This window comes from Pocillopora verrucosa, chromosome 13 (assembly GCF_036669915.1).
Source record: "Pocillopora verrucosa isolate sample1 chromosome 13, ASM3666991v2, whole genome shotgun sequence".
NCBI classification, from domain to species: Eukaryota; Metazoa; Cnidaria; class Anthozoa; order Scleractinia; family Pocilloporidae; genus Pocillopora; species Pocillopora verrucosa.
Genome location: NC_089324.1, coordinates 3,015,505 through 3,042,681, shown reverse-complemented (window position 1 = coordinate 3,042,681; position 27,177 = coordinate 3,015,505). Strand labels below are relative to the sequence as shown.

The 27,177-nt window shown below is 38.1% G+C and overlaps 2 protein-coding genes and 1 long non-coding RNA gene across 10 annotated transcripts; 2 read left to right on the top strand and 1 right to left on the bottom strand.

The window, feature by feature from the left end:
• The first annotated feature begins 601 nt into the window (after positions 1-601).
• LOC131779499 (homeobox protein Nkx-2.2) lies at positions 602-4,338 on the top strand. Its single transcript, XM_059096063.2, has 2 exons — positions 602-1,045; positions 1,495-4,338. The coding sequence occupies exons 1-2, from the start codon at positions 838-840 to the stop codon at positions 1,983-1,985; spliced, it is 699 nt and encodes a 232-aa protein (XP_058952046.1). The 5' UTR covers positions 602-837; the 3' UTR covers positions 1,986-4,338.
• Positions 1,284-17,972, bottom strand: LOC131779503 (uncharacterized). Of its 8 annotated transcripts, none has more exons than XR_010716016.1 (7): positions 17,693-17,874; positions 17,042-17,488; positions 14,442-15,281; positions 14,270-14,304; positions 10,161-11,335; positions 5,819-6,186; positions 1,284-2,056 (listed from the first exon to the last, which is right to left on the bottom strand). It is a non-coding gene; the product is annotated as an uncharacterized lncRNA (long non-coding RNA). The 8 variants fall into 8 exon arrangements; XR_010716013.1 differs by lacking the exon at positions 1,284-2,056 and adding an exon at positions 11,455-13,605 and having other exon boundaries at positions 5,442-6,186; positions 15,056-15,281; XR_009339789.2 differs by lacking the exon at positions 1,284-2,056 and having other exon boundaries at positions 5,442-6,186; positions 15,056-15,281; positions 17,693-17,972.
• LOC131779498 (homeobox protein Nkx-2.2a) lies at positions 17,108-19,811 on the top strand. Its single transcript, XM_059096062.2, has 2 exons — positions 17,108-17,297; positions 17,864-19,811. The coding sequence occupies exons 1-2, from the start codon at positions 17,108-17,110 to the stop codon at positions 18,391-18,393; spliced, it is 720 nt and encodes a 239-aa protein (XP_058952045.1). The 3' UTR covers positions 18,394-19,811.
• The last annotated feature ends 7,366 nt before the right edge of the window (positions 19,812-27,177 follow it).

Genomic DNA, 27,177 nt, shown 5'->3' with positions numbered 1-27,177 from the left:
AAAGCCATTTGCTGAACAAGCTTAGCAGCCGGTAGTCTTGAGAGAGCGGCGCACTGCAAATAAGCAACCACTTATAAAAAGTGGTATTTCTCAAGAATTCAGTCTATAATAAAAAATATGTAATAAAAACAATAGTATATAACACCTTCCAAACACTCAAACGTGTGCGTGATATCGTAAATAGGTTTAGACGAAAATAAGAAGGAAAAAACATGGAAAGCCGGGGCGATTAGCAAAGGTGCAAATTTTTATAGATTTTATCACTAATCCAACAGTTCTCTCTTCCGATCGACCATTAGCTGGTGTTCAACCTTTCAACTTCGATTACAACGATATTTCAAAATGTGAAGAGGCGTGGATAAGGCTACACGAGCTGAGTCCTTGAGACATTTATATGGGTCGCAAGTTGAGGAAGTGTCTTGAAATTAGTTTTGGACGTCAGAACTCCAATAAAGTGACCCATTCAAGAGAAAGCAATGATTGTTTGAGTTCTAAGCGGGGGGAAACAAGCAGTCGGGTCAGCCCGCCCAGCGTGACATGTCAGATGAAGCCTTTTAGGGCAAATCTGTCATTCGAAAGGGGTTTACGTGTGACAGGGCATTCAATTGCTATCTTTCTAATTAATTGTGATGTCAACTTCGTCACCACCTTAACCTATCAATAGAAGTCGACTTACGCGAATTTGGGCAACATTTGTTTAATGTCAAACATCTTGTTCAACACTTGAGAGCCTGGGCACGCCCCAAAGTATAAGAAGTTTGGCTGCGAACCGCTTCGGATCGAGTATGACTGAATTGCGACTGTGTTTGGCTTTGTAATGCCACTCATCTGAAATCCATGTCCGCAATCGATCGATCTTACGACATGACTTCGTTCTCCGTCAGAGACATTCTTAATTTACCCGACACCGGACTATGCCCGTCTAAAAGCGAAACAACCCATGAATCGTCCTCAACCGAGAGTTATCATTGCCCTGGCGGAAACACTCATACTCCGTCATGTGGCTCTGTAGTGTGTAATCAAGGCCAAGAGTACTCATATACAAGTAAGAATGAACTTGATTTTGTATCTTTGATCGAGCGAAAAGTAAACGCCGGTATTTATGAAGTGCTAAACTCGATAGATGGTAAAAATCTCGCCGAAGTTCTCGAAAGAGTTTATTTTGTTTCTTCTGTAAACTACGGGCGACGCGACGGATTTTTCGCATACAACCGAATTTCTTTTCCGGAAAACATACAATGACGCGTTTTACGAGGCAATTGCAAGCACGACTGAAAGATGACTGCAATTTCAAATTTTAATTGAGTGAATGCCATATTGCTTCTAGTTTTGAAGGTTGTTTTCTTTATGTGCCTCGTGTAAGGGACAACAGGCTAATTACTGTGGCTTACAGTTCACCTAATTTCTTACAACTTCGCAGCTCTTTAGTTGTGTCGTAGATATCGTTACATAGGCGAAACATTAATGAAATTTTTTGTTTTTCCGCCGTAACAGATCCACATCCGAGCCCGACAGAAAGGCCTTCGACATCCTCAGCGGGCTCCCAAGAAATATCTGAGCGAGAGGAAACGCCAGATGACTTGAACGATCCGCCAAAAAAGCGGAAACGAAGAGTTCTGTTCACCAAGGCGCAAACTTATGAACTCGAAAGAAGGTTTCGTCAACAAAGGTACCTCTCCGCGCCGGAGCGCGAACAGCTCGCGAGAATAATCAATTTAAGCCCGACGCAGGTGAAAATTTGGTTTCAGAATCATCGATATAAATACAAGAAACAGAGTTTTGAAAAAGGAGTTATGAATGAAGGACCTCCATTGTTCACCCCAAGAACTGTTCCTGTGCCTGTCTTAGTGCGAGATGGCCAGCCTTGTCATGGCGCTTCGGTCAATAATTTTGGATATTTACGGCACGATCCTTCAGACTTCTATCATTTTCCTGCAGTAAGTTCATCATACATTCCTCCTAGCAATCCTTATTGGAGCTGGTAGCATAAGCATGCTTTGTACAACGTGTGTTGGAAGAAGAATCCACAGAACAATGCAGATCTCCTTGAAATAATCTGTCACGGAGAAAAGAACAAAGTCAATTGTAAGCTTATAAGCCAACATTGATTTCAAAAACCTACGAGGGCAAAGGATCTCATTATTTAAAGAATCTAACAATTTGTCCAGGTTTGATGTTTTTATTAGATGTTCTTAAATTTCTTTGGAGTTCTCTTTCGACAAACGCGCAGCAAAGGCTATTTTCGTGTGATATAACAGCTGTTGTCTTTTACGTCTCAGAAATGATTGAAAAGATTTTTGTTTTTATCCTTTAAAAATTGTAAGAAACCAGATTTTTTTAGCAAATGATTTTGTAGATGTTTCTTTTAAACGAAAATTTTTGATTTCGTAGTTATTTTTGTACTATAAGTTGCTAGGTTGCTTGAAAATTGTTCCTAATGCTTTTAGTAAATGCATGTCTGAAATTATGAAGATGAAGATAAGAGCTCATCATTTTTCAGGAGATAATCCTTGGCAAGGTAAACTTAAATTCTAATTACAAATCCTCTCGTTTTCACTAAAATGCTAGTTATTTGAGTTTGGCGTAAACGTCGGTAGCAATTAGTTAGTTTTCTTCGCCAAAGCAGCTTTTCGTTTTACCGCACGAATTGTCACAAAACATTACAACCGCAATGCTGGGCGCTCACGAATGAGTGAATCAAAATTGACAACGCAATATTTGGCAAACAACACGTCTCGTTCTACTTAAAGGATTTTATGAGATGTTCTCTAACACTTTGACACACAATTTTCGCACTTAACCCGGAGCCTGCTTTTGTAAAACCAAACAACCGAAGAAATTCTCTCATTAAGACATGAAAGTACCAGTTTTTGTTTTCATTTTAAAGTGAAGATGGGGGGAAAAGGTTGTTACGGGCTTTGGTCACAATGTTTAATGGACCGTGGAATCAGCTCGTAATTGATTGTTGTTCGTGTTTACTCGATGAAAAAAGAGGAGTGGTCAGTGTAATTTCTTAGAATGGATCTTTACCAAATTGAATCAACGCTAGTTTGCCTTCGGATTAGCTCAAAAGAAAACAGTGACAATCGACAGACATCACAAGCAAATCGTTTCGATATCACAGAGTTTGAGTCAATTAGAATAAGTTATGCAATTTGAAACTTATAATACTTCCTCTATTTTGAATTACAACCTACACTGTACTCAAAGTTAAAGGTAAAATTGGTACTACGCTTCATTTTATTGAGAGCTTCAAGTCGCAAATGGAAAAAAAAAAACGAGAGAATCGAAAGAAAACACTATGAATAATACATTACCCACTGTTTCACTTATACCTCTTTGTTGAAAAGTGTTAATAAATTAGGGAAACAAAAACATTATGTTGGAATGATTTCGAGTGTTGGAAACGGGCGTGCTAACGAAGAGAGAAATTTCGAGCACTTGTTTTCTTCTCGAGAGCAATATGTCAAACTCATCCGACTTTTAACAGACGTTTTCACGCTTTCGTAGTCAAGTGTAGCTTTGGCGAGGATGGGAAAAGATAGGTGCAGATGTGTAAAACATAGTTCTTGGTTCGAATTCTTTTCTGTGTGATGCAAACTTGCCTGCTTCTTCAGTTTTCCTACGTATTTATAATTTCAAGTCACTTCACAGAAGGCAAGACTTTCACGAACTCGATTACCTCCGCGCAGCGCGTGTATAAATGAACAAAGTTTTATTTATTTTATTTAACCTATCTCAGTTACAGCTGACTACTTTAAGTAATGGAACACAATTAAACATTGGAAATAAAACGAAACATGAAAGCTCTATGTAAAACGTGCATGTCTCTGTTTAGCTATTTTTAAAATTGACCCACGAAGACACATGCCAATCCGGCCAAGAAGAATCCAGTTTGAGAATGATTTCCAAAGCCAAGCACTTCATTGTAACTGCTTCTTTATTTTATAGATTTGAGATTGTGGCAAACAAATTAATAGCAATCACACATAGCCATATTTTGCAAGAATTATGGCATTATAACTATTCTACCACATAAATATATGGAGATCTCTAACACTGAAATGCATATAACCTATGCAAAGTGCCCCCCATGTTTGAAGAGGGAAACTACTTATATGGTAACTGAGATTTTATAGGGTTGTTTTACGATGATGTGAAAGTTCGTAGATGATGTTTTTGTCTCACTGAAATATGACAGAGACATTTTTTTGTTAATATAATGGACAATGTGTAGTTAAAAGGAGGTAGGCGTCACAGGTGGTAGAGTTGCTTAAGTGACGCGCTGATGTAAAAATGTCTGATATTGTATGAGAAACTCTGGATGGTTCTCTTCAACATTGTTATGTCTTAGTTACTTTTAATCTTTCTTTATCGTCGGATTTAAATGATATCTATTGGCGTTATTCCATTCTTTTCATGAGCTACCAGTTAGGAGCACTTCACACAGCTGGTGGTGTGGAATGAAATTAGAGCAAAGGCCACGGAAAGATGCTACATTGTGTGGAGGTAGCGGATATTCAATTTGTTTCTCGGGAAATAAATGGAGGTGTTCCCCGCTTCAACGTGCTTTTATGATTCGTATTGTTTTGGTTGTAACTCATACCTCATCTAAGTATTTATTACCGCTTTGGTATACCGATGGGCGTTTTTATTCCAATCTCAAGTAAATGCAAGAATTAGGTTTATTGTTTAAGGATAATGTTTTGAATTGGAACGGTTGTTGCTTCAACAACTAACAGGGCCACTTAAAAAAATGAAAAAAAAAATTTTCTCTTGAAATATTAAAATGTCTTTAATGCATAAAACGCGGTAGAACCTTTTAAAACAAGGAATCTATTAAAATTAGTTGAAGACCAGTTAACGAAGGTAGTTATGAGAGGAGATGACATCCCACTCGTTTTTGTGTAAGAATTTACTCGCAAAGAAAAAAGAAACGCCGCCGGTCGAACACAGAATGCTCGGCCCTTTTTGTGAAACTTCTTACGCAAAAAATAATTTTGGTTTGTTTTCCCTCGAGCAAGATGGTCAGTAGACGAGTGTCGCGACCGAAGCTTTCCTCTTTATTTACATGTACCAGAAATTCAACTTTTCGCCGCAGAGGAAAAGCTCATTGACTCCACTTAAATTAACACTGAAACTATTCTTAAAATTCGGTTTGAAGTTGTTTCGTAGTTAACTTTAGAACATTATAGTCGAACGGTGATAATATATGAGCTGTCAACTACGCAGACATTTGGACGCATTTTTTAAAGTTACCCCTATGCGTCCCAGAGAACACTACCCTCAAAACACGATCACTCAAATGGCAAACGCTTTTTTAATTTACCTGAATTAGTCGCATAGGTTTTAAAAAAACCATAATTTACCCGCAGCTCGTATTGAAATCACCGGCCGGTAAAGGAGCAACCTACTCGAGTGAAGGAGGTCAGCCTTCACGATACAGCTTCGAGAATTGTTTATTTTCATTCAAGAGACTACAGAGTACCTTCTTGAATATTTTTTTTTAATGAGATTAATGGATTTTGTTTTCTACTTTTTGTTTTGTTTTGTTTGAAACCCATACTGCCTTTTTTTACCATTATTAATGGGTTGTAACAAGCTGCAATGTCGAATGGAACGAAACTAAACCTGTTTTGCATACCATGACATTTCGCTTAATGGACAGTAGAGGAAAATGTGAAAGAAAGCAATAGAATACCTGAATGTTTGGTGACAGAATTACTGTTCTTAAGAGTAACTGAATAAAGCTTTTTTTTTATATATCCACCATGTGTATATCTACACTGAATATTAACAACCAAGTACCGCTACATACTCTTTGCGTTCTCTGCGTGAATCTGCTTCCGTGACGTCTGAAAGCCAAGTTGTGCTTCATGTGTTTGAAGTCGAAGTTCTCGAAGTTGACATCAAGCTTCGTAACAACTAATCGTTGTATAAAGAGAAAGTCAGTTGCGATTTACGAAAAAAGGTGAGGCTTGTGTATGTCTTACAATTTGAAAGTAGTTTTCCACAAAAAATTATCGATTTACACTTTCAAGGGTGAAACTGATCTTTTCAATTACTTTTAAGACCACTCCTACAAAAAGCAGATATGAGAATTATTTCGTCTTAAAACTAATCCTGTAATCTCCATCCTTGCTCTCCAGCACCCTGGTATCAGTTGCTGATCCTTTTCTTTGCGTTCTGAAATTTAAAAGCGATAGTAGATTATGTAAATAAACAAAGCCTTCAGATGACCGACTTCCACACCCGCAGGATTTGAAGATGACGCTGTTACTAATGCAAAAGTTGTAGCTCTAAATACATTGCATTTATCATCCTTTACAATTTCTACTTGGAAGGCATTTCCGTTTTGTTTGAGATTAAAAATGAAAGAAGACAGCTAACTAAATAGAAGCAAAGGAAAGTTTATTTGAAACTTACAGCAACGCTGCATTGCGATTCGACCCAAAATATAGTCGTCGCGGAAAGTTGATGCTCATTTCAGACTATCCTATGGGTTTAAACTTAAAAAACTTCCACTTATTTATTGCTCGATTTCTAAGTCCGTGGTATGTCTGTGCGTCTGTTTTATCTCCATCTCATTTATTTATAAACGGGGCTTTAGACTGGTGAACCCAGGGTGATAGACTTGCCCTACAATTTATTACTTAAACTTTAACTTGCCACGTATTACGGCAGGAAACTAAACTGAAGCACAGCAACTGTTCTTGGTTAATTTCAATGGCGCCAAAGTGTCTGTAAAATGCACTCAGAGCAACAAGCCGAGAGCCACCTTTTAAGAGAAAAATTCGATGTTTATCTCATTTTAAATCCCAATTTCTCGCTATTACATGGATCTGGTTTCTCGACCGGTGCCATTTGACAATAAAGGAAGTATTAATGCTTCTGTTATCAGTCGCTTTTCTTAAAATTTCAAAATAACTTAAGGGCTGCAACGAGCGAAGCCTTTTTTGCGACCATGAAACGAAGCCGCCTTCTAAAATATAATCTACAACGATGGCTTTGTCCTGATGCAAGAGGCACCTCCTTCTTCAAAGAGAAACTACTACAAGTCTAAATGCGCTGCGGCTTCTTAAGAAAAATGGTTTTGCGGTCAAAAAACTTACTATGATAAAAGGAAAGGCTCCAAGCTGAGCAGGTATATTAGTATCGATGTTCACACGACCTAAGCAAAAAAATTATCGACACTCACTACTGAAGGATGACCTCTTTATGAATTTAGGAAACAGAAGTGAGTAAGCTTGTTAGTAGCTTAGCGGTTTGTCTTTTACTTTCTAAAACCGGTGACATGGCAGAAACACCGATGAAGCGTCGTATGTTATTTTGTCAAGCGAAGTGGCCTGTAACAATCCAATTTTCATCCCTCGAAAAAAAATCACACATAGTTGAGTGTTATTACAGTAACAGTTAAAACGGTTGAATCTAGTGACTTGATTTTTAAGAGTTTTTGATTGTAATAAGTGTTTTAAAAAGTCCTTGAATGTTTCCATCAGGATGCTTTTTTATGGTCACGGAAAATGTAAAAATTTCTCCTTGCCCCTTAGACCGTCGCCATCAGCTTTGGCTGTTATCTTCCCATAACAACCAGGCTGTAGGGGATGAAATATATAGGGGCAGGCATGGTTCACCAAACATGCTTTCGTTTTCATCTCAAGAGTGAATATTGTATGCAGAAGCTGTATAAAAAAAACTAGTCAAAGGATATCCACTCGACCTTTCACAAACTGTAGTGAATTGCGGATTTCTGGTCACTTTAGTCATGAATGCTTAATGCTATGAGAGGGTTTCGGATTACGTACACTTAACGTTTAATAATTTGCTTTTGAAGAGCTCACGTGGTTTCAGCTTCTAGAGATAAACTTAATACGCCATATGTGCCAGAACTGCGTTTAATTCGTATCGTATAATATTGCCAGGGATGCGATAAAAGAATTAACAGGAAGAAGATAACAAGAAGATAAGTCTTTCCCTCCGCGCACTGGATGTGCTTGTAGGCGCGGCATGTAAATTTTGGTCTTCAACAGGAAATCTTCCTACCTGTTTGTAAATGTTTTTAAAGAGCCAGCGTTTGGAACTGTTCCAGAGAAAGAATCCCTTGTAAAGCTTTTGAGGTTCACAAGTGCTAAGTTTAACCACCTGATTTGAAAGAAAGCGCAACCAATACGCCATTGTTTAAAGTAGACAGCTGATGTAGAAGCTGTATGTAAATGCAAACATGGCCGCAATAGCAAAATTAAAATGAGCACTTTTTGACGCGCTGATAAAACAAACCGTAAATAAATAGAAAATTGAAATTAGGGATTGCACCGCGAAAGTTATGAAAACTTCAATTTCGGTAAAGAATCGTATCAATTGTGGTGCTTCTCAGATGATAAATGGCTGCATACTCGTATCTGTAAGCTGACTACCATGGAAGCGCAAGTTTATCTTCCAGTAGTTCAATTGAAAATGCTTTACACCTCAACTTGTCAAGACTGGTTTTCAAACCCAACAACCCTGTGTTAAGATTCGGCCTCCCTAAATCACTGTGTAGTATCAAAAGTTGGAGAAAACATACTTGAATTAGGATTTTCATTGCTAGCGAAGATGCTGTCTGTAAATTGCTCTTTTCAAGTCGATCAGTAGACGAAGGCGAGGAGAGGCTGACTCAGATATGGCTGTCAGTCCAGAATTAGTTACATTCAGAGCAGCTGGCATTAATATTTCAATAAAATTGCGTCTCTTTCTCCAATGCTCCCGTGAAACTTTAGCCACAGTGCGCGGATATCAAATAAATAAATGTGAAATGATTTTCGTACACGAGGCGTAACTGCCAGGGAACTTTAACTACCGTACTCACTCCCAAATAACTTCCTTTAAAAGCCTAAAATCGAGTCGTTGAGCTTAAGTTAGCTTTATTTTCAATTTGTGCTCTATATTCTGGGTATGCTTTAAGGGATTAATTCACCAGATCTATGGGAATACGACGCTTTAAGCTAATAAGCGATCATGAAATACTCATCATATATATGATCAAAGCAACTCATTGTAGCTATAACACATGCTGCTAACATAATCATGAGCGCTGAATACATGCAGTCAACTTTCTCATGGGTGCTATTTGATTCCTAGTTTATAATTTGTTTGGAATGCCAAACAAGCTAGAATTAGCTACATTTAAAATACAAATTTCTAAGACGCTCTGAATCGAGCATAAATTAATATATGAAAGAGGAATGTTTCATTTCTTTTGCTAAACCGGCATTGTAGGTTGGACAAATATTTAGTCTCTTCGAGCTATATGCTTGGTTTGTTTCAAGCAACAGACTAGGCTATACAGCAATCTGCGATAAATACAATCTAAGGAAAACTCAAACATAGATTTCAACTGACTTCAATAACAACACCAGTGGTTCGCTCTAAATCCAGATAGGGCAACTGAAATATTTCAGTTTTCTGTAATGTGTAAATTTCGCTGAAATCGGATTCCGGTCGTACCTTTTATAATCGTTTGTAAATCGAAGCTCTAGTAGAATATTCACAGAAAAAAGGCATCAATTTATTGGTTTCATCGAAACTAGTTTACAGTGGATGTGAGCAGCGTTCCAGAAAGTCATTCCTCTTAGATGTTCAGTTCTAAAGAACGCCTGCAGCTGCACGTTGTTATTTACAGTGGTTCTTCACCGAGACGCAGAAGCAATGCGTTGTGAGCGAGTGATTCCTTTTGGTGACTGAAAAATTGAATTCCATGTATGTAGTAAGAATTTTGCGCTAAAACCAACCCGTTTTGTTTTTTTTTCACCTAACGACAGAATGGCATGAAATAGGTCACGTTTTTATTGATAAAAATTTTGAACTTGCACCGTGACTGGAATCACGACAATGTGAGATGAAGAGTGAAAGAATGACTTGCCACTTAAATAAATACCTAGTTGATCGAGTTTTCCTCTACATTTGCAAGGCGAATAGATGATGTCCGCTAGAGGTCTAGTAGGCTAGAGATTGAAATATTCCCGAATGTCTCATGATATGGCACAGTGCCGGCCAGTTCAGCTTGGAACGTTATAATACTAGTAAGTGCTACAAACTGTGTCAGTTGCCCTTGGTTCTAGGTCAGTCGTTAAATGTAATTCGAATCTTTCCCTGTCAATGAATGCCACAAAATGCACTATTACCTTCACCTTTTACTGATTTCGCCATGAGCACGCGGCTGCAAAGCTGTTGAAACTCGGTCTAATCAAGAACCAAAAATATCAGTGATATCATCAGGCCTCTGTGCTAAGTCAGAAAGAATTAGTCAATTGTTTAAAGCGGTGCCTTATCTTTTAGCGTACAACAACTCAGGCATAGCACGCGTCGCTGAATGAATTTATTAACTGCAAAGCACTTCACTTGCTTGGAAACTCTGCCTATGAAATTCTATGATGTTCTTCACGTCAAGATTTTCCATAGAGAGATAATTTCTCTTGTTTTTCGACCCGTATTACTTTTCATTTAACCATTTAAAATCACGAGAGATAAAACACTTCAGAGATATGCTCGGTTATGAATTCAAGAACAAAAAAAGGCGGGTCATAATATTTTTTTTTGAAAAGTTTTCTTTAGGTGGAAATAAAACCTTGCTTCAAGTTGGCAAAGTTTGGACTACAATGCAAATAAAGTGAAAGTTACTTCCGATATTTCCCTAATAAGGTTTAACCAAGTAATCAAGACATGAGGTTCCATGTCTTTTTATTTGCTCTGAACACATTTTCACCCACAGATTCATTTCCTTTGACAAGTTTATCCTTTTGGTACCCCGCTTTATCTATGAAATAGAAAGTGTCTTAAGCGTTCACGTTATCTGTTTATAATACCGCGAGTATTTTATGGCGCGCTTGAAATATCTTTATGAAGTTTTCTGTTTCCTTGTTTGCTTTTGGTAGCAGAATTCTTATGAGAACATGGGAGCTGTTCACAATGGAACTGAACATCCAGCCTTGCTATTCAATAACACGTTCTTCTTTTTGTCTGTCTGTCGGAAGCACATTAGAACAAATTAGAACGTTAGGTAAATGGCATTTCTCACAACATTGATGTCTCAATACTTCAAGAATCTGAGAGCTCATAAAAGCAATGTTGGAACCTTTGTTCTCTGCAGACAAAATCGCATGTCAAGTGTCATCATTTTCCATGAATGAAACTGGCGGTCAGTTTGCATGAAGTTTAATTAGTTTTCCCCCAGTTCATAAAACTGGTTTGACAGCCCAAGTGTGTGTTTTTCATCTGAACCGGGCATAAATGACTCCGTGTTGACAACTTCGCTTGTCCAATGCCACGCGTTCCATATATTGTTGTCCATGGACTTCATCTGTGTGAATAAAAACGAATGAAAGTTAACACATTGCCCGTACGTGTCAGCACAGGTGAAGGCAGGCAGATTAAACAATGCCACATTTATTACAAACGCGAAACAATTTCAATTCTTACTGTTAATGAGAAAGCGCTTTATCGTCCAGCCGGCTGAAAACCAAGGGAGTTTGTCCCACGCAAGTTAAATCCTTCTTTCTATTCTAACTTTGATTATTCCCTAAGCTTTTCAATCAAGGACTGACCTTAAGAAAACTCCTTAACAATAACATAAGTCTCGAGGAAGTGCAATAATTGTAAAAATTCTGTATGTTCATCCCGGGAACCCTTAGTAAAATTTGGAATATTAAGGTGCTTAATACCAAGGTTAAAGTTGTTGCTGTTCGTATTGACAAAACTATTACCTCTCATGTACATACACTTAAGGTATAGAATTACACAAGTCTGGCGAAAGGAAATGAAAAAAAGAAATCTAATGAATAAGGCTTTTTTTCATCTTTAAAATGCAGTAATCACATGACGGCGGCGATAAAAAACCTTAACTTGAAGTGTACGTGCAAGCCACGGCAAGAGGTGAACTAATCTCACATATCGGGCTGAAAAACTATGCAAATATGAACGGAAAAGCAATTAAATTCATTATGAGACAACGTGGATGATAGCAGCTGGTTGAATATATAGTCAAGGGATATCCTTAAAAAGAGAATTTATACCAATATTTTGGTTTTTGCTTCTTCATCCAAGGATTAATTCAAGCTGAACTTTTTACTCAAGTCTGAGGGTAATATTATACAATAAAAACCGATCATAACCTATACTAGAACACTTTATTGTAGTAGGGGGTTGTAACGTTTCAAACCAAGGATAAAACCTTTGTGTGTGACCATTCTAATGAAAGTTACTAAGCAGTAGATTCATGTGGTCGTGTTTGTTTTACAGTACGAGGTGGTACTAGCTTGCACGTTTGTGTAACAAACCCCACATAGGGCGACTGGTTCATTCAAATGAATCAAGGCTACTTTGGGTTACATTCTTGTGGCTTTGATTGTTATGCTGGGAAAGGTGGTTGGAAATTTTAGCGTGTAAATGAAAGCTCTCGATCTGAGCACGTACTGCCTTAATTAAACTTTACAAAGTATTCAGACTTTTAGTCTGTTGATAAAACCTTAGTGTATGTCAATCAAATGGAAGCTGGTCTGTTCATTTGGTGCTTTTTTTCTTTTTGCTGCACAAGATGGCCCTAACTTTATGTCTTTCGATAAAACCCTAGCGTGAGACATTCAATTAAAAGCAATTGGGGAGGTTCTCATATGGTATTGTTCATTACTGAAAACGAGGTTTCTCTAACTCTAATACCTACAGGTTCGTGAGGAAAATACTACAGATACAAAGAGTAGTAATTTCGTGTGGTACTTTTGTAATATGCTGTGCATGGTGGTTTTGTAAATTTTAAGCATCTGAATGAAACCCTCCTCAGTGACCGATTAGAATGATTTGTAACGAACAATGCCTGCGCGGTGTAAGCAAAAGTATCTCTAACTTTTGAGTTTTAGCTCAGAATTATTTTGCCAGGGCGTGAACATTTCAGTTGTAAATTTTGAGGAGGTACTTTTGAAGTTTTTAATTTTTTCTGTCATTAATATTGTGTTTTTTTAAAACTAGTTTGGAGGTTGTGAGCAGTCTATTCAGAAGTATGTCTTTCTAAACTCTATTTTCCTTGACAGTTTCTTTTCTTGACATATTTTTTTTATTAACTATAGAAGTTTATATTTCCATCAAATACAACCCATTTATTGCATACGTTATGGAATAAAAATAATTGAAACACCTGAGGACGACCGGAAAGCTTTCAAAATCATATTGTGGGAAATTAACTTTCAAAAACCCCTTAAAATTATTGGTGGATCGCGCTCTAAAAAAAAGTTAAAATAAAAATTAACAGAATGTTCACGCAATTTAATACGTGCCAGTTCCTTCCCGTCTGATGGCTAAAAATTCACAAAAACCATACAAAAATATATTCACAAAGGTGACCCTGTTCTGTTCTTTGTGTCGAACACGGGTCATGGTGGCAGTGCAGTAATAAAGGTACAATGTTAGGGGTAATCTGCGATGATTGGACCCTTAGCAAGTTGAAGGTTGAAACGTCAAAGTATTTGTAAGTTTGGGACCACCCGCGTTGTTTTGAACAAAAGTTGAGCTTTATTACAACACAGTAGCTGTCCAATTCCTGACAGATAAACGGGGATAACTTTCTTGCTGTATTCTGACCTAAATAGCAGATAACAAAATACTAGAGGTAATTACTTTCGCAACAAAACTATATCACAAGGCTTCTATCTCGGATGGAATGACAGATTTGTTTCGCAGTCGCGATAAATTGCTTCCTTTAATTCCACGCCAAAATTACTTTTGATTAAAGCATGCGACTTCTAGATGAATTTTTCTGACAGGAAGTAACGTGAAAAATATTCATCCTCAATCATTTTCATCCCCAGGAAACGACAACTCAATTAGAATAACTCTTGAGTACGACACCTGTGGGGTACAACGTAATCCAAACTCGAGGCATGAGAGAGTCCCCCGTTATCACTGATTAGATGTTGTCTTTTTCCCCATCGCGGATACGAATGTATGAGATCCAGAAGGTAAGATGTTGGCAGTTTTAGCAGAGCCCCTTTCGCCTTTTTCTTTGAAATCAGTTCTTCCAAGATCATAGGACTTGTTATAAGCACGGCTGGGACTATACCACACCGCAGCCGGATCTGGTTTGTTATCTCATTTGGTCGATCATCCCAATCAGCTATTTGAACGTTTGACAAATTTGACCGAGTTCTTCATTTGTAATTTATACAGGTGTATTGTCTGTAAAAAATTGCATGGATCCCTCAACAGACTCCTTAAAATAGGTACAAGATAACAAAGTATAACTCACATTTCATTCCATAAGCTCCACAGCAGAAGAACACCCTAAAAAATTTTCATGAAAATGTTCGATTTGGTGTAAGAGTTTCAGATACTTAAGGGTTATGATTCAAGTGCTGTTAACGTTCTCAATATTTTGAGAAAAATCCTTTTCAATTAAATTATCAGATAACTAAACATACCCTACATCTCTTATACTCATTCTTCAACAATCCAGCATGTGCGGTCTGTATGCATGGACATGCGACTCCGTTTAAAGTTTGTTTTGTTTTAATTTTTTTACGCTTGAATAATTTCCGGCTGAAGTGATATCCCAGAGGGTGAAAACCTCCAAATTGTTTCTGAGAATTAGCAGGAGAGATTTTACTACTTTCAGCTCAAACCATTTATAATCACCGGCTCCCTCGAAGGGATTTTCTAATTACCAAGAGCCCAGACTTCATTGTAAATGAAACAATTTGAGGTGGAAATAGCAAATAGATTTAGTGTGAGGTCAATCTTATTTCGGAAGTTCAGACGGTAAGCCTTTAATCTCCGAGCGAAAAATGTTCTTTTGGCATCACCCTTCGCTCATGCAGTGTCAAGAAAGCTTTTCGAAAACCATAAAACACACTGATTTGTTTGAGTTTAGCCATAAAAGATATTTTGATGACAATATCTGCTTTGTGTCATGATGAGGCGCCAAATTGTTTTCCTAGTGCGTTCGGGTCAAAAAGTTAGTCCGGCCCACTATTAAAACTAGAAAAGGCTCAGACAAGAGGCGTGGACTTGATAAAGAGAACCTCAAAATAATTACCTGGCGTAAATTCTCATTTAACCGTTCTTTTCTGCACTGAGATTTTATCTCAAGCTTATGGAGAGATCACCGAGCTTGAACGAGGTTCTGGTTTGAAGAAAAAAGACTTGAAGACGTGGGAAATGATTCCGTGATATTTGCTATCGCTGACAAAATCAAAGTCATCGCAATTCTGCCCACTTGTCAAAAACGATAGTAGATGACGCCAAAGAGCTGTCCTTGTGACCTTTAAAGATGAAACTGAGATTTAGATTAACAACGAAAAACGAGGTAACGAAAACAATAACTTAATTGAGTAAACTTCATACTCCTCGATGAACTTCTACCTCAACGAAGAATCGAACTGCATGCAAAGAAGGTTTTTTTGGGGGGCAAAAATTTCTCTAGGTCGATTCATTGTGATGTGCGGTCGATACCATCAGTGAAATGAAACATTGACAGAAACAGGGTCTATACATGCGCTGTTGAAGGTCACAGAAACATCTTTGTCACTTTGATAGTAATCCCCCTAACAGGTATTCAAAACATTTGTGTTTTATTGTAGAAAACCTAGATGTTTGTTGAGGTCAATGTGGCTGTTTCCTGTGTTTTGAGCCACAGTAGATATGCTGATGTCCTACGACATTTGCAAACATTGACAAGACCGCACGATGCTTGGCAGGCCTTAATTATACGATCTGTCATATCTTGGAACATTTACAGGGTTTGTGCACCTTACAATCGGAAAAATAAATAGCGTAGAAGCTTACTTTAGTGTCAAGAAACAGTCCGAGAGGTCTTGAAAATCAGGACCACCCCCACAGTTCATTAAATAGTAATCAGAATATAGTGGGAGTTTCAGATACATAAAAATATCAAAACTACCGGCCCTGATCGAAGATTTCTTAAACTTTAGTGATGACCCCTCGAAAAGTTACTCTTAATATTTTGAGATGAATCTCAAACCAGACAGAAATGTTCTCGAGAACAAGACTTAACCGATTTAAGTCATATCTCCTTGAAATATCAACTCCGAATCAAAACAGGTTGAGATGCGTAGCGCTGAAGTAGCTGTCAACAGCTCGTGTTAAGGAATTAAAGAACTGGAAATCTGTTAAAACCTTTTAAGATACGATTTTGTTTTTAGATTTCAAGTCGACGTGAGAGGAGAGAGATAGGTCGTCAAAATGTATTGTGACAGCAGCATTTCAAAGCTTCACCCGTCGAGAAATAACAAAAGAACCTATTTTAATTTTGGCAAGAAAAACACCCATCAATCAATCTAATTTCTGAAGGTTTTTATAGGAAGACAAAGTTGTCAGGCCTGTCGACTCGAGTTATTAGCAATTCAAAATCATTGATTCTTTAATTTAAGCCAAAATCACGTACTGCTTCAATGAAGCAATAACGCAAACACCATGAGCACAGATATTTTTTTTTCTAAAAACGGTTCATTCGTTCCAGCTCAAGAAAACACTGGAAGAAATTGATTTCTAAACGGTTAATTGCTCAAGAGCTAATCCAGTTAACTGTATTTAATAAACAATTCGCCAGCTCCACCATTGAACAATGGTTTTCCCGCCCTCCTCTGCCGAGTTAATTCAATGTTTTGAGAGGCGTGAGGGAAAAAAGGCATTAGGATACGGGAAGTGGTCAAAGATCGTTCAATTACACCAGGATGGCAAAACGCACACCGGATTGGCAGCTCACTAAATGAGATTAAAACCTTAATTGGAATACGCTGCTAACGAACAGATAGTCAAGGAAAAGGCAAGGCCAAGTTAAAGGGAATCGTTTTAAGCCCTATAAAACCTTTGGCTTTGTCTGAACATTTCAATGGCTATCATTTTAATTAACGTACATGTCAAAGGGGTGACATCTTTTTATCACCCTAAATAAATTCTCCTCAAACAGTGAATAATAACATGTGTTCTATGTCAATTCAGGCGAGTCATACATGACGTGTCTCAAGCTCACTCATTAACCAACCCACACATTCCTACCTACTCTTTGATCTGTGTACAGTCAATAGGCCAGCAGCCATCTTGAGTAGCGTCCGTCAGGGCTCGCGTTATGTCTTCTTTTTCCGTGAAGAACATCCTCAGCTTGCCGGAATCGTGTCTTCAAAGCTGCTCCAACGCTTCTCCACGGGTTCCTAACATTTGCCAAGGTGTTAATCTCTCCCCCGATCGTTCTACAGGATCTAATTGCATAATAACGACGATGCCTCCATCCGGTCCGCAAAGCCAAGACAACACTTCGGGTAGGTACAGGGTTTGAGTCTAAATTCTGTTTTCCATGCCACAAATTTCCTCTGAGATTTGTCTGTTTTGAGCGCAGATGACACAGACAAGCGCTTACTTACCTGTCAGGTTATGGTGAATCTCGCACCAGATTGTTATTCGATTTTCGTGACCAAGGACATGAAATGTCATCTTTGTAAGTGAGCGTCATCTGTAGAGAGACGCAATGGAAAGAAACAAGCTTAAGAGCAGCGGTTCCATATTTTGATACTTTTTAAGCCACAGGAGATGAAAGTCGGTGCTAAGCAAATTAAAGATAGGCGCGATTATGCTGAAAATCCTAAGAACGCCAAACTGCCATCATAAATTACGAGTTTTTTTTTCCCTTGTAGTTTTTTAAACTCATGTAACTCACCTCTTCGGTTCACGCTGCTTTCGATAGCTTTTCTAAGTAAAGAGTAGAAACTTGTATAACATAAGAGTCATTGACTTCGGCTCCGCCTCGCTGGTAGTTTAAAACCAAATCACCTCTTAATCGGTGTTATCGAATCTCATCAAACGCCTTTACCCGCTTTCGTTCGATTAGGTCCTCGACCACATCCTGAGATGAACGAAGACTGTGCAGGGAACGACGTGCTACAGCAAGCTCCAAAAATCAACAGAGATGAGTCTAGCGATGTTCCAAAGAAAAGAAAGCGACGGGTACTCTTCACCAAACACCAAATCTACGAACTGGAAAGACGATTTAGATATCAGCGCTACTTATCAGCCCCAGAAAGGGAACAACTGGGACGGATGATCAACTTGACGCCAACACAAGTCAAAATATGGTTCCAGAATCATCGATACAAGCAAAAGAAGCAAGCAACAGAAGCAGGAGAGTTTAAAGATTCTCACTCGCTCTATCCCAGAACTGTGCCGGTGCCTGTTTTAATCCGCGAAGGTCAGCCATGTTATTCGAGTGATTTTGGCAACTCAGTGGGAAATTACTACCCAAACCAATATCAACCAACATATGACTACTCAAACTCTTACGGGAATTCTTATTCCTACACAGCACCTATTTCATCCATGAACTCGTCCTGCATGCAAGCGTACTCATATTGTAAATGGTAAAGAAAGAGCAGTAATGTTTGATAAACTGTGGAGGAATTATTTCACAATGAATGACTATGCAGTCTTGTTTTGGCCGTTACAAGATGACAAGCTAAACCATGGCCAAGAGAGACCATTGAAACTGTCGATCAGTCGAGAAAACTCGACAAATTTTTTTTTTCTCCCTCTCTAAAACCCATTTTCTGTAGTTTTTGGAAGAGAATCTGTAAAATATCTCCAAGTGCCTAACTGTAATATTGCCGCAATTCTAAGAGTTGAACATTTAAATCGCATCAATTTTGTCAATTACACTGTCCACGAAAATTCAAGTCTGATACTTATATAGGGATAAAACTGTGGCTCCCGTTCGGTGAAGGTGACCAAATTTCTTTTCCTTTTGTTTGATCGTGACATTTTTTGTTATTAGTAGTTAGAAAATGACATTTTGTTTTGCCACTGCCATTAATAGATCTATTCTTCGAGACTTTCTCTGAGTTACTTCTCAAGTCAGGGGATGGGTTACATTTCACAGGATTAAGTAACATAAGCAATGTCTTCGAAAAAAGACCCGCAAATGGATACACAGTCTTTCCTTCGAAATGCTATCAGACAATAAAAAGATAATGGAGCAGATTTTTCCAATGAAGAGACAACCTGCTCAGTTAAATGAAGAGTATCAAAGGGCGTGTTTGCTTCATCGACCTTCATTTGAAAACAGACATCTCATTTATGTTTTGTATTCTGGTAGACAAAGTTCCTTAGTGGTTATTTCTTCTTCTGAAAAATGCAATGAGATGTTTTTACGATTTCAAATAAGTAATATTATAGAAGAAGTTTAAAAATAGGAAAATATAGAATTTTATGACCATATCGTTATGGATTAATTCATTGATGAGATGCGAGTCCTTTAGAAGGACGACTTTGTGGTCGGTAAACTAATGTAATACCTGTGATTCTACCGATGTATTCATTCTATTTATCTTCTATGCTTTCGTTAAAAAATTCGTAAATAATTTGATGATCTGTTCATCATCTCCTTTAGTTTAGGAGCACAAGGATGCAAGACAGTTTTAATGGCCAAATGTTTTCCACTCGTGGTCTTCGGTTGCAAACTTTTATTAACAATCCACGGTTTGGAAATTAGCTACCAGTACACAGATTCATCATCTTAAAGTTGCTACAGAATTCTTAATTTATTTCATTCTAAATGTTTTTATGTGGTGCGTAAATCTAGAAGGGCACTTCGTCGAACGAGTAGAATTTAAACTTACCATCAAGTTTATGAATGTGCAATTAGAAAAAATCCATTGTAGTTTGGTTGATGTAGCTCAGCTTCTCTGTTCATATATATCATCTGATGTACATATATTTACTTCCATGTTAGTATGTTACTTTAGATTCGGATGAGAGCTCCACAATAAAACTTCATTCGTAAGAGAGTATGCAAGTGTCGGTAGTGTAATTGCGTGAAAAAAGCATGGGAAAGGAACAGCTGACAACGACAAAAATCCTTTAATAGGAGGGTTTGTTTCTCAAAAATATAAGTGCAATTCGTTAATAGTTCAAAAGGATTCGTTCTCAAGCGAAGCATTTGAAAACAAAATTTTTGCCATACTGGTGAGAACATATGAAGGCGGAGAAGTACTTAGATCTATGTTGAACGAAATGAAGAGCTCTCTCTCACTTTCCTTATCCTTTTGACGAATGCTGATCGGTGAATTTAGGACAAAGTTTCAAAAGGTAAATTGTATTAAACGCTTTTCTTTTCGATTTATCGTTAGAGCCAAAGGAAAGTACAAGCTATTTAGAACGTTTTCAAAAACTGGGCCGTGATTGACTATTGTTGTCATTTTGCTCTGGTTGAAAGTTGCTGTATCAATGAATGTATTCAGTTTGAGCCAATATTAGAGAGAGAGGTCATGATGTGCAAAGCCATAAAACTTTATATTTTAGTATAACAATTGATTAGGGTGAAACGAAGTAGCGTAAAAAAGAAGAATAGCCAACGTTCAAGGAACGATTTTAAGGTTTTTCAAGGGTGGGCGGAAAGAGGCTGGATCAACATCCTGAGGCAAAGAGAACATAAGTTTTGCAACTCACATTATAAAGCTAATTACTTCTCGCATGGCTCAGCTGGTCAGAGATGGAAACAGATTTTTCACCGCTTTAAAAGTATCCTCCTTTGACTCGCGTTACCCTTTTTAAATTTTAAATCTCTTCGCGTTTATTTATTTATTTATTTGGGTATTTTAGAAGGGAAAAGTATCGAGTCCCTTCTAAATCGTTCGTGGGAGATGGGTCGGCCATGCATGATTCCTCCACCTTCATTTAACTTGGAAAAAAAATACGAACTTTTAATCAAAACACTGCCAAAAGGGTCAGTTCTATAGAAACTGTCACCTTAGCTACTTTTCTTACATTAGTAAATATAATCCTAAGCTTTTAAAGACTTTTAAGAATAAAAACAGCTCGGGAGGAATTCTATTCAATGTTTATTTTCATTTGGTATTGACGCAGTTTTAGACGGTAGTGTTTAAAGTCAATAATACCAAGACCAACAGCATTCTTGTCCTGTAAACGGCTTACGAAAGCTGTTTTAACATTTTGCTCTTTGGATGCTATATTTCTGCGGGTCAAAAATCAGGAGATTTTTTCCTTAGAACCGGCGCCGGTTCAAATAAATCTAATTTGTCATGCTGTGAGAGGAGGGTGTGATGTCAACCCACAGTGGAATAATACCCCCACCCTGTCGATAGCTTTTTATTGGGATGATGATAGCAGATATTTCTGTCGCATGGAGAAATTTGAACCATAAGTTTTATTCCGCAAATGAAGAACCATCAAACCTAATGATTTGTCTGTTATCGGGGTTCATCGTATCAAAAACACCAAAATTGAAAACAGTTTAGGCTAAACTATGATTGAGTGCCAAGTTAATTTGGAGCAGATTAGTGTCTTTTTACAGACGCGTGGTTTTGTCTGTGGCTGACCTAAAAGGAATCTCAGTTGTCGTGATCCTAAAAATACAAGCAGAACACGAAGTCTGTGTGAAGAGGCACTTATTCACTTCATGGTTCCTGCTGGTTGCGTATCCGTCATTCTTCAAAAGAATCACAAGTGCTTTGTTACCCGAAATTTAAAATGGACGAAACGAAGAGAATGGAAAACCAGTTGCACAATTGACGGATACTTGAAGTTTTCTTTTCAGTTCCATGTGCACAGGGAAATTAAATCCGTGAACAATACTGAAAGGATTGTTTCTGTTATATGCAGCCTCTTAAAGGTGGTTTTTAAGGGTGGTTTTCTTCAATATTCCATTGAAAGAATGAATACTGGTCCGAAAATGAATGTACGGTGCGTGGATTTGCTAAAGAACTGAGAAGTACACGGTCTGTCTGATTTGATTTGGTTTCATCTGATGCTATACATATAAGTCATTTTTTTTTACTCATAGTCCGCTAAGAATTATTTTATTTATTATATAGAGGTGTATGCTAAGAGAGAATTAACACATTTATCTGAGATCGTGTGTGTTTCTTAGGAGTCTCAAGCAAATTGAGCACGTTCATTTTAACCGTGCAGTTTGGATTTTTTTACAAACGTATTATCATAGTCGTTTAACAACAACACCCATTGATATTAAGGACGAAAATATCTTCGGCCCAACTTTTACATAAAAGCAAATGTCAATAGGGTACTAACTTTTAGCGAAAAAAATTCTTCTTCTGAAAGATTACTGCGTGTGATTCTTATTTTGTGTTTTCATACTACTAATTTAGAAATATCCCTATTTGTAAAATCTCAGAGATTGATAATTTCTGAAAATGCTTTCCATTTGTACCAAAGAAATCCCTCGAGCACAAGACCTCCACGAAAATATCAACGTTTAGAGATCGGAAAAGATATAATTTATTAAAAAGGATGTTCCACGTTTGTGAAAGCATTGATCAACTCTTTCCTTGGAGGGATATAATTTGGGCGTTTGTATAAGTCTAACTCAACGCTAAGTTAATGTTAAACAGTGCTAACAATTCAATGCTGCCTATACAACGTGGAAAATTTGCACAAAATGTAAACGTCATTTCCGAGCAATATAAAAGATCTATATGATTAACTGTAACACACTCTATGTTTCACAAGGGCTTTGCGCTTTAAGGAGCTGTGAAAATCTTTATGGGATTTGGGAATATTCTGATGCACGCGTTTTGGATCCCTCCTGACTCTCTAATACGAATAATCATAAAGAGCTGCGAAAATCTTTGCGAGGCACGTGTTTTCGATCCCTTCAAAATGTATAAGACAAAATATTTGTGCTACACTCCTGATCTGTGTTTTCCGTCTAAAACGATGATCCTCTGAGATCTTTTCATAAATATGCTATTTGTTCTGTTTATGTCAGTGAACGCACGGCAGTCACTAAGCCGAGGTCTTTGATTAAATAGTTGCATAGAGCAGAACCATGGCAAAAAAATGACAAGAATTCAATACAGCACTTTAAGTACTTTAACCATATCCGATGAATTTTCCTAAGTTATCACGAAACGAAATAACAGTGATTTCATTCGGAAAGCGAACGCATCCGAGAAAACTTACTCAGGTTTATGAGAGTTCATTTCATTGAGGAGGATTTTAATGTGTATTTTACCTAAGAGACTTCCTCGGCTTTAGGAATATCCCTGACCCATGCAAAGCGAGAGAGCGAACCACTTATAGTGCCATAAGAGACACATCGAAATACTCAGGAAGGAAACTGCGAAGTTCCACTGTGAACCAAACCCCATGTGTTGCACTTTTAAGATTGAATATTATAATCGGATACCTCAGTAGGGACACTTCCTTCTCATGTCCCTAATAAACTTTGGCTCGTCCTGCTGCGCTCTCTGGCAGTGTTTCCATCCTTGTTACCAACGTGAGCAGCCAATTAGCGGAACGTGAGCTCGTGTACTGCTGGCTCTACGCTTGTCAGCGGTAGTTGTAAGAATGTGTATTGCGTAACGTGTAACGCCTTACGTCATCTCCTCGTTTTAAAGAATAGAACGCCTCTGGTTGTTCTCCGTCTTGGACACGTGTTGAAGTATAGAGTTATCGATGTAATACCTCTGTTTTCCAGCAATATCTCATTGATTTTGCCACAGTAATCGCAACTGGCGAGGGAACTGGCAACCAGAGGAGATGGAGAGACAAAGAAGAGCGAAGAGGCCTTTTGATACTGCTCTGTATTCTGTGTTGGACTTCTTTTTTAGAGTCTAAATCTTTTTTAACTATGCACATTTGAAACGACTTGGTTTAACAGAAAAACATTGGTTGCTATTACATGACGCTCCTTGCTTCATTTTCCAGAATCCTATAGAGTTGATTCATGCACTGAGTCCCAACCCACGCTGCCAAACCTTTTTTTTATTATTATTATTTTAGGCAGGCATTAATTTCAAACCAGAATTTGTTTTGTTATTAACATTGACGCAAAGCTCACATCATAGGTTTTAAAAGCATCAGTTTTTATGTACCCGTGTGTGACATGAAAATGAAAGCAACTGAATATAGAAACTGCTTGAAGTAAAAAAAGAGTTTACAGTGATCACAAAAGCTTTCTTCCCTCATCTTTGTCACGCAGAAAATAAGCCAGCTTCGAAAGTAAGATTTAGGTCGTGCTTGCTTGTTTATTTAAAAGTTTTCAGGTTATTTATTGTTAATAATAACTCATATAAATTAATATTTTTATGCCGACTCAGAAAAAAGCCGAAAAAATTTACATTATAAAAACTCATCATAATTCCAAAAATCATTCACTGATAACCCATCTTTCTAAATTTTATTGTCCACGAGACTTTAAGTGGCTTCCCTTTTTTCTTCAAGAATATGAAAGGAAATTCTTTTAAACTTCTCCATTCACTTAACTGATCAAAATGTATCTTTTCAATACCAAGAGATAAATCGTGAAACTAATGCAATGCATTAATTGCAAGGGACCGATCATAATTTAAAACCAGCAGGGAGGGGGAGGGGGGTTTAGTGGATTTTACCGGTGCCATAATAAAATTTACGTGATCCCCCCTAAGTCTCTTTAAGATTCTAATTGTCCCACCTCATTGGTAGTGTCTATAATCTTCCTCTATTAACTGTTAGTTACGACTACTCCCTTCTCCGTTCCCCCGCCCCCGTCCCCCTAAAACCACGTGATCCCCCGATTCTCCCAAGGGCGATGACTAACGACTGATGTCTGAGTAGGATTTTCTATCAGAGTAATTTAGTGTTAACAACTGAGCTGAAAGCTCAAATTGGATACCGGAAAGAGTTAAAAGGCTGACGTTTCGATCATTAGCCCTTCGTCTGACGCACCACAGTTTCTTTAGAAACTTACCTCCTTTTTTCTATCATAGTGTTGCGGGCTCTTAGAGGAATCGTCACCAACATATTAAAAAAGTATCGATTCAAGTCGCTATCGGTGAGGTACTCAGAAAGTGGCCAGAAGTGCATAAACAGCCAAAGCCTGAAAAAGCCATTCTCCTTGATCGTGCCGGCTTGCAAAGCCCTGGATAAAGTAAAGCCTTATACAGGCGCAAGTGGGCCCGGCGCTTAACTCCCGTTTCCTAGCATGAAGCGGCTAGGAGTATTGCTACTCCCCCCTGGATGGGTTGCTAGTTCATCGCAGGGTTACCCCCAGCATATTTGCTGGTACCCATCTGTACACCTGGGTGAAGAGAAGCACTGGGAGAGTAAAGTGTCTTGCCTAAGAACACAACACAATGACCCCGGACAGGGCTCGAACCCGGACCACTCGATCCGGAGTCGAGCGAACTGACCATGAGGCCACCGAGCCTCCACAATTTAATACCATTCCAAAGCCCTGGATGGAATGGGATTAAATTGCAGAAAATTCACAAGGAATTCTGTTGTATGCCAGCTAAACGGCCTCAGTCCAAAAGGTGACAGAGAAAATCAAACCAATGAGAAAAAAAGATCCACAAATAACCTTTGCCGTGACCATGGCGTTATCATTCCGGCATCTCCTCGGGATTTTTCAGGATCTTACCCACACCCCGCGCCCGCCCGCTAGAATCCCTCCGGAATCTAGCCCCTAACGGGGGAGGGGAAGGGATCCAATGTTATCACCCTGGAGAGGCAAGAAATTTTGAAAACCGTGGTCAAAGAAAAGAACGCCGTCTTCGAAACCATGTTCAAAACTGATTGCTCAACATTAGATGCATTTACTATAGATCATACCTTCTGTAAGAGACATCTTCTACTAATTAAATCAATAAAGACACTTTTTTGGTGTAATTGTGCTAAACACCAGTTCATTACAAGAGTGATTAAGAGTGTGTCCCTGACCAGAGCACTGGTTAGTCGTGCTACATGCCATCTCACCGATTTCAATGAAACTTTGCCAGTTTAAAGGGTCTACCCCAAAACTCAAAAAGACAAAGCGGTTTCTGTTTTGGTTTTTTTCCAGGGGGAGATAGACCACTCCCCCGGTTTTTCTTAGTTTTAAGCCAGGAAATCGCCTCAAAAAAGGTAAAATGTATGAAGCTCCCACTGCGATGGTATTAAACCAATTACTCTGAGGGTTTGCACACATATTATTACATCCTTAGTAAATGTCCGACGCAAGTATCAGTCAATTTGATTGACGGCTTGTCAACCAACAGAGGCAAATTGACGACTGTGTTTTTAGACTTTTCGATTCATCCAAATATTTGACAACTTTGAGTTCAAATATCTCCTCTTACCAGAGAGCTACAACACTAATCTTAATTCCCCTTTATAATCTATCATTTCATCTCTGAAAACCATGAAAAAAATCTTTGGGCACTACCGTATTTTTGTCTCGGATGCCTTTTAAAATCAGCGACTGCGACAAGTTTCTCCCAACTACACCTGTCACGCAATTCTGGCTCTAGCCGGTCACTTGACCGAATAAACCTACATTTTTTATCTCTTCACACAAGATGATTAATCAAGAAAGCTATGAAATGTGAAAAACGTTCGAGATTTTTCGTAGGAATAGAAAATTTCAAGTTTAGAGAGATGCATGTAGGCGAAAAATCGATTCGAAAATCGCAGCGTTTCTTTCTTCTGTCGTTTATTACTTTGAAGATTTGCTAAAATCAGCAAGTAGGGCTCTTGTACAGAACAAAACATTCATTAGTCAGTAATTTGATTGTTTATTATCATTATCGCACAGTTCACAATAAGGAAACTGTAACAGGAGAGGAGATTTTTGAGACACATGTCGCGTGCTTGTTGACATTCAAGTTCCCGTGTGTAATAACTTTTAAATTAGCTTTTCCAGACCGCGGATGACGGGAAACTCTGCCCCCTTCATTTGAAAGGAAATATCAAATAGCCCCATAGAATTCATTCACTGCGCCATGTTTCCAGAAAATAAGACTGAAAATGTTTTTTCCACTTTCCACCATCAAGAATTTCCACGCAGAAATAGTATTTGTAGCGTGTTTATCTTTTTTTACAAGGAAAAACTTCTAAAAAATTCTTAATCTTTCTGTTACTTTATTTTCCTGTTTTTTGACTGCAAATATCCTCTACATTTGCTCTTATTTTCGCTGATTGTCATGGCCTTTCCTGCGTGCACGTCCAAGCCAGTTCATATACAGCGCTCTTTCGAGTTTCTTTGCGTGGTGTCGGGCCTAAGTGTGTAGGTCTGGCACGAAAGATATCTGCACGCTGCAACACGGGTTCCCATGTTTTCCCCTTTTTCTTAGTATTTTTATTCTCTTTCTTGCATTATCACACATTTATGTTATTTTAATTCCCTCGGCGCGTTCCCTCAGATTTGGAAGTAGA

What these genes read in the sequence shown, in the direction of transcription:
- LOC131779499 (XM_059096063.2), top strand. Translation starts at nt 838, where the DNA reads ATGTCCGCAATCGATCGATCTTACGACATGACTTCGTTCTCCGTCAGA. An exon ending in CCAAGAGTACTCATATACAA is followed by an intron (nt 1,046 to 1,494) that starts GTAAGAATGAAC and finishes CCGCCGTAACAG; the next exon opens with ATCCACATCCGAGCCCGACA.
- LOC131779498 (XM_059096062.2), top strand. Translation starts at nt 17,108, where the DNA reads ATGTCTTCTTTTTCCGTGAAGAACATCCTCAGCTTGCCGGAATCGTGT. An exon ending in AAGCCAAGACAACACTTCGG is followed by an intron (nt 17,298 to 17,863) that starts GTAGGTACAGGG and finishes TCGTTCGATTAG; the next exon opens with GTCCTCGACCACATCCTGAG.